This window comes from Salmo salar, chromosome 12, assembly GCF_965601325.2.
Source record: "Salmo salar chromosome 12, fSalSal1, whole genome shotgun sequence".
In the NCBI taxonomy this organism is placed as follows: Eukaryota; Metazoa; Chordata; class Actinopteri; order Salmoniformes; family Salmonidae; genus Salmo; species Salmo salar.
This window is the reverse complement of record NC_138302.1, coordinates 32,211,364-32,216,984: the sequence shown is the minus strand read 5'-3', so window position 1 is coordinate 32,216,984 and position 5,621 is coordinate 32,211,364. Positions and strand designations below refer to the sequence as shown.

General features: G+C 45.4%; 1 protein-coding gene across 1 annotated transcript; it reads right to left on the bottom strand.

The window, feature by feature from the left end:
- Nucleotides 1-638: 638 nt before the first annotated feature.
- Nucleotides 639-5,225, bottom strand: LOC123725471 (keratin, type I cytoskeletal 13-like). Its single transcript, XM_045691246.2, has 7 exons — nt 4,548-5,225; nt 3,904-3,986; nt 3,423-3,579; nt 3,024-3,185; nt 2,759-2,884; nt 1,540-1,760; nt 639-1,345 (listed from the first exon to the last, which is right to left on the bottom strand). Exons 1-7 carry the CDS (start codon nt 5,148-5,150, stop codon nt 1,096-1,098), a joined length of 1,602 nt encoding a protein of 533 aa, XP_045547202.2. The 5' UTR covers nt 5,151-5,225; the 3' UTR covers nt 639-1,095.
- Between the last annotated feature and the right edge of the window lie 396 nt (nt 5,226-5,621).

Here is a 5,621-nt window from a genome sequence, read left to right as displayed (position 1 = left end):
GGTATCCCCCTTTCCCTTTCCCTTACATGTGTCTGCATCTTGATTTATGGCTGTGCACCACTGTGAGTAGAGCACTCTACTTTTCAAGCCTTGTATGAGTTTCTCAAGTCACCCACAGTCATATCTGTCAACACTAACCCTCTAACTCCACTGTGTGGTCTCACTTGTTTCAGAGATATTAATGCTTTATCATAGACTGACTATATGAATCTGTGAGTATGGATGTCATAGCAGATACATTTTGTGCTCTCATTTCATAAGACTTGATTTCAATTTACATCTTTCCACCAAAACATTGTGTCCAGCACTAGAGTTGACTCCACAAACACTCTCCATACAGTATATAACTCTGAATCTAATGCTTGAAAAATTGAGTTTGATTAATACAGATAGAATTATATAATTTTGCTGACAACTTGCATTCAAGTTTCTACTATCAGCATTTCAAAAAATATTGGCAAGTATTAAACTCAGTACAAGTGAATGTCCTAAATATATTCAAGATCATACTGACACATATACTTTCTCAAGACAATATAATTGGCCTCATGTGCAAAAGATGACAACTTATATGATAGTCAGATGTATAGGAGCATGCCAGATCAGATACATCAAGTTGAAAGACACAGAAAACAGAATGATGGTGTCAGCAAGTCAGAGCATCTTTATTGTATTCACAATGGGGTCTGTTGTTGGTGTCCCATCCAGATGTAGTAGAATATGTTGTTCTGGAGGTGTTAACCATAGAAATAGAATTACCAGAAAATAAATCCCCATTCAAGTCAATGTTCCATGATGGGTATCTGAGGGGCTTTAGCCATTCTAGAAAGTATAGCAGGACGTTAAGCACATCTTAAACTAGAGTAATCCAGAGCTGGCCTAAACAAATAACACTGATAACGAGGATAGGGATTTTTTTATCTGACAAATACTTTTTATAAGTTGGAACATTGTATTTTAGGTTGCATGAATAAAGGACTGGGGAACCGTAATATTCCACTTTCTGGCCTCTCATTTCCAATAACCATTCTAGTAATTATATTTCTATGTAGTTAACCAATTGCTTGCCGCAGTGCTCGCTGTGTGTCTAGGACCTTAAGAGGTGTGTTTGGTTTCACTTGAGGAGACAACCTTGCCATCCACCATTTCCTCTGTGACAATCACCACCTTGCGTGCGGTGGAGGTGGATGAGCTGGGGCCAGAGCTGGCGGAGCTGAGGCCGGAGCTGAGGCCAGAGCTGGAGGAGCTGAGGCTGGAGTTGAGGCCGGAGCTGAGGCCGGAGCTAGAGGAGCTGATGTGGGAGCTGGAGGAGCTGTGGCCAGATTTCGAGGAGCTGTGAACGAGGCTGTTAGGAAGGGAAACCAATGGCTAGCATAGTTAGCATCTATGATCTATGATCATAGTAAATATCTATTAAAGGTTACATAGCTGTAGATTCATGTCAAAAGTAACCATGGCTCAAACTAAGGTCAACTTCAAATGAACATTGTTTTTAAAAATCAAATGTTGAGGGAGACATCCAATCGCTTCCTGCCTTACCCGCTAGCCTCTCCATCCAGCAGCCTCCTATACTCAGCGATCTCCATCTCTAGGCGTGTCTTGATGTCCAGCAGCATCTTGTACTCCTGGCCCTGGCGTTCCATGTCGCTGCGGAGGGACACTAGCTGCTCCTCCAGACTGGTCACTTGGTCTTGGAGGCGTCCCAGCTGCATGGAGTAACGGTCCTCTGTCTCCGCCAGCGTGTTCTCCAGGGAGCCTTTCTATTGGCCGGGAGAGACAGAGATGATAAGTCAAAAACTGTGGCAGTAGTTTTGGAATTTGGAATGTTTACTGTCATACTGAAAAAGTTAGCTCGAGTAATTGAATGTGAAGGCAGTAAGAGGTTATCTATAGTAAAGTACAACACAAAGATGCTTGTCCTAGATCCCAAGAAACAAAGAGATCTTCTGTTGAATCTGACAATTCATCTTGATGGTTGTACAGTCGTCTCAAATAAAACTGTGAAGGACCTCGGCGTTACTCTGGACCCTGATCTCTGTTTTGACGAACATATCAATACTGTTTCAAGGACAGCTTTTTTCCATCTACGTAACATTGCAAAAATCTGAAACTTTCTGTCCAAAAATGATGCAGAAAAATGTAGACATGCATTTGTCACTTCTAGGTTAGACTACTGCAATGCTCTACTTTCTGGCTACCTGGATAAAGCACTAAATAAACTTCAGTTAGTGCTAAACACGGCTGCTAGAATCCTGACTAGAACCAAAACATGTGATCATATTAGTCCATTGCTAGCCTCTCCACACTGGCTTCCTGTTAAGGCAAGGGCTGATTTCAAGGTTTTACTGCTAACCTACAAAGAATTACATGGGCTTGCTCCTACCTATCTTTCCGATTTGGTCCTGCCGTACATACCTACACGTACGTTATTGTCACAAGACGCAGGCCTCCTAATTGTCCCTAGAATTTCTGAGCAAACAGCTGGAGGCAGGGCTTTCTCCTATAGCGCTCCATTTTTATGGAATGGTCTGCCTACCCATGCGAGAGACGCAGACTCGGTCTCAATCTCTTCAGTAGGTCCTATGATTGAGTGTATTCTGATTTGATTTGATTTGGTGCCTGGCTATAACAACTTGAGGGATAGTGTTAGATTCTAGGTGAAAGTAAGGTACTTGAGGAATGGTAGAGAATGATGAAAGTGTCAAATATTGATTATTGATAAAAGTTGCAGAAAGTTGTGTAGGTAATTACGGCTCACCATGGTGAGCTGTGACTGCAGTTCGGCTTCCAGGCCCTGCAGTGTGCGACGGATCTCTGAGATCTCTGACTTGGAGGTCTGGAGAACCTCTGTGCTGGACGCCACCTCCTGGTTCAACGTCTCTGTCTGTTAAACACAATAAGTGGTCAATCATCACAGGATCAAACCAACATTTCAGCTCATGATGGAATGTCACAATGTTACTAACTAGAAGTAAAGGAACATCTACACAATGAACATAGTTTATAGGTTCTAGAGGTTCTACCTTGGTCTGGAACCAGGACTCCAGGTCGCGCTGGTTCTTGGCACTAACGGACTCGTACTGCTCACGGATCTCAGACATGACTCTGGTCAGGTCCTCCTGTGGTGCTGCGTCCACTTCCACGTTGATTTGTCCAGTCATCTGCGTCCTCATGGCAAGCAGCTCCTGTGGAGAAAAACATAGTGGTGAGTTTAAAGGATTAAGAAGTAACTAACCTCTGCCTGATGGTAACAACTTGACCTGCCCTCTATCTTCATTATACATTTGAACACCATTGCTTGATACAGATGTGCTTGAAAGCCAGCAATGGTGTTCTAGTGAAGACCCATAGCAGGTTGACATGGTCAATAGATGTAATACATTAAGGGACTGTATGGATATGTTCCATCAGCCCACACCCACCTCCTCATGGTTCTTCTTGAGATAGATGAGCTCCTCCTTCAGCCCCTCGATCTGCATCTCCAGGTCAGATCTGGCCATGGTCATCTCGTCCAGCATCCTCTTCAGCCCGGCGATGTCCGCCTCCACTGACTGACGCATGGCCAGCTCGTTCTCATACCTGAGAGATGGAGAGAGCTTAGGTCAAAGAACTGTCGGAATGTGTTCCTCTGTGAGAATAGCAGGGTTTATAGATTCTAGTTAGTATTGCATTAAGTTTTGGGAAAATAACAGAAAGTAACACCAGGCTTCTGATATGTCTGTTAGGTGGGTGTGGTTATGGTGGGGGTGAAGGGTAATGTCATTTGGTTTACTTTTAATAGATTCAACACAAAATGTAATAACAAACAGTATGAGGGTTTTTACAGATTTGGGGTTATTCCATGTGGTTAATGTAATGCACCAGCAGTGTACTGTATCTGTGGATGGTGTTGGGTGTACTTACTTGTTTCTGAAGTCGTCTGCAGCGAGCTTTGCGTTGTCGATGTTCAGATAGATACTTCCGTTCAAGCAGGTGGCAGCCTGGATCTGAGAGGTGGAGGATGGCAAAAACATTTCAGGATGGGGTATTCATGGAATTTGATACAAATGCAGTACACACAAACTGTGATACCACAATGTAATGATTGAGTTCTGAGTTTCAGCTGCACTGTAAATGATAGACCATAGAATCATTACAGGGACCCTGTTGTCATTATGATCATTGTAAACCATGACATGACACAAAGAAACAATTTGCGACTTCTGTATTCGCCTAGGGGCTATTAAGAGAGAGGAAGGATTGGCTTCAATGATCTGCTTTATTTTCAATGCTTCAGCTGCAAATATGCATACTGTCTTTGCATCTATCTTTGGTGCAAATTCTTGTTTGAATCAATTATAACAAATGTATATAATTTTGCATTTTCTAAAAGTCATATTAATTTCTCTATTAGTAACTTGTTGGAAAAACAAGCTGATGACGTGTACACCATGTACATGTACTCTCTAACAAAGAATAATATTTTCACAATGCAGACATTATCATGCTTTGACATGCTGTGATGTCATCATTGAGTGCTATTGCCGTCTAGGAGACATGTCACATACCTTTTCCTGAAGGTCGGCGATAGTAGCGTGGAAGCCAGAGTAGTCGCGAGCGCTGGGGGACGTCTTACTCTCAAGGAACTGACGGATCTTCAACTCCAGCTCACCATTGGCTGCCTCCAGCGAGCGCACCTTCTCCAAGTAGGTGGACAGGCGGTCGTTCAGGTTCTGCATTGTGGCCTTCTCATTGACCGACACATGGAGGTCGGCTCCACCGCCGCCACCACCACCCCCACCCATGCCAAAACCATAACTGCCGCTGCCACCCCCTCCCATGCCGCCGCCACCCCCTCCCATGCCGAAACCATAACCGCCACCGCCGCCACCCCCTCCCATTCTGAAACCATAACCGCCACCACCACCTCCGCCACCGGAACCGAACGAGGAGCTAGAGATGCGCACCCCAGAGCCTCCTGCTCCTCCATACACACTGCCGGCCCTCATGGCAGTGACACGGCCTCCTCCACCGCCACAACCACCCATCGAGGAGAAGCGGGAGGAGCCCATACCCATTCCACCTCCACCTCCAGACCTCATGGACATGGTGCCACCTCCGCCTCCACCGCCGCTGCTGCTGTAGGACATGCTAGATCTGGAGAAGGACATGGCTGCTGAGAGGGAGTCTGCCTGCCTGGGATGAAGAGGAGAGAGAATGTGGTGCACTGCCCAGCCACTGTTCCCTTTTTATGCTGCACAGGGCAGGAGGGAGGGAGGTTGGGAGTAGGACATCGGTGGGAGATGCAGAAGGGAGGAGAAGGGAGGAATACAGGGAGTCATTACCTCATGTAGGGCAGGGCAGGGCAGGGCAGGGCTCCTCCACCCACTTTGACAACCTGCTGGCAATCGCGAGAATGCAGAAGGAGGTGGTGTGCCAAAGACACACCAGAAGGGCTTTCCAAGAGGTGTTGAGTATTCCAGGGTGGTCCAGTCTTTGTCCAAAAACAATGGATAAATGTTGCCATAAATCAAAGGGTGCAGTCAGTCAGTCAGTGTACATTGGCGTGTTCACACAAACAAGGTGCCAGGCCAGTGCAATTCATTTTGATAAAAGCAATTAATCTGAACGCATTAATCACT

What these genes read in the sequence shown, in the direction of transcription:
- LOC123725471 (XM_045691246.2), bottom strand. Translation starts at nt 5,150, where the DNA reads ATGTCCTTCTCCAGATCTAGCATGTCCTACAGCAGCAGCGGCGGTGGA. An exon ending in GCAGACGACTTCAGAAACAA is followed by an intron (nt 3,580 to 3,903) that starts GTAAGTACACCC and finishes TCCATCTCTCAG; the next exon opens with GTATGAGAACGAGCTGGCCA. An exon ending in AGTCCTGGTTCCAGACCAAG is followed by an intron (nt 2,885 to 3,023) that starts GTAGAACCTCTA and finishes TGTGTTTAACAG; the next exon opens with ACAGAGACGTTGAACCAGGA.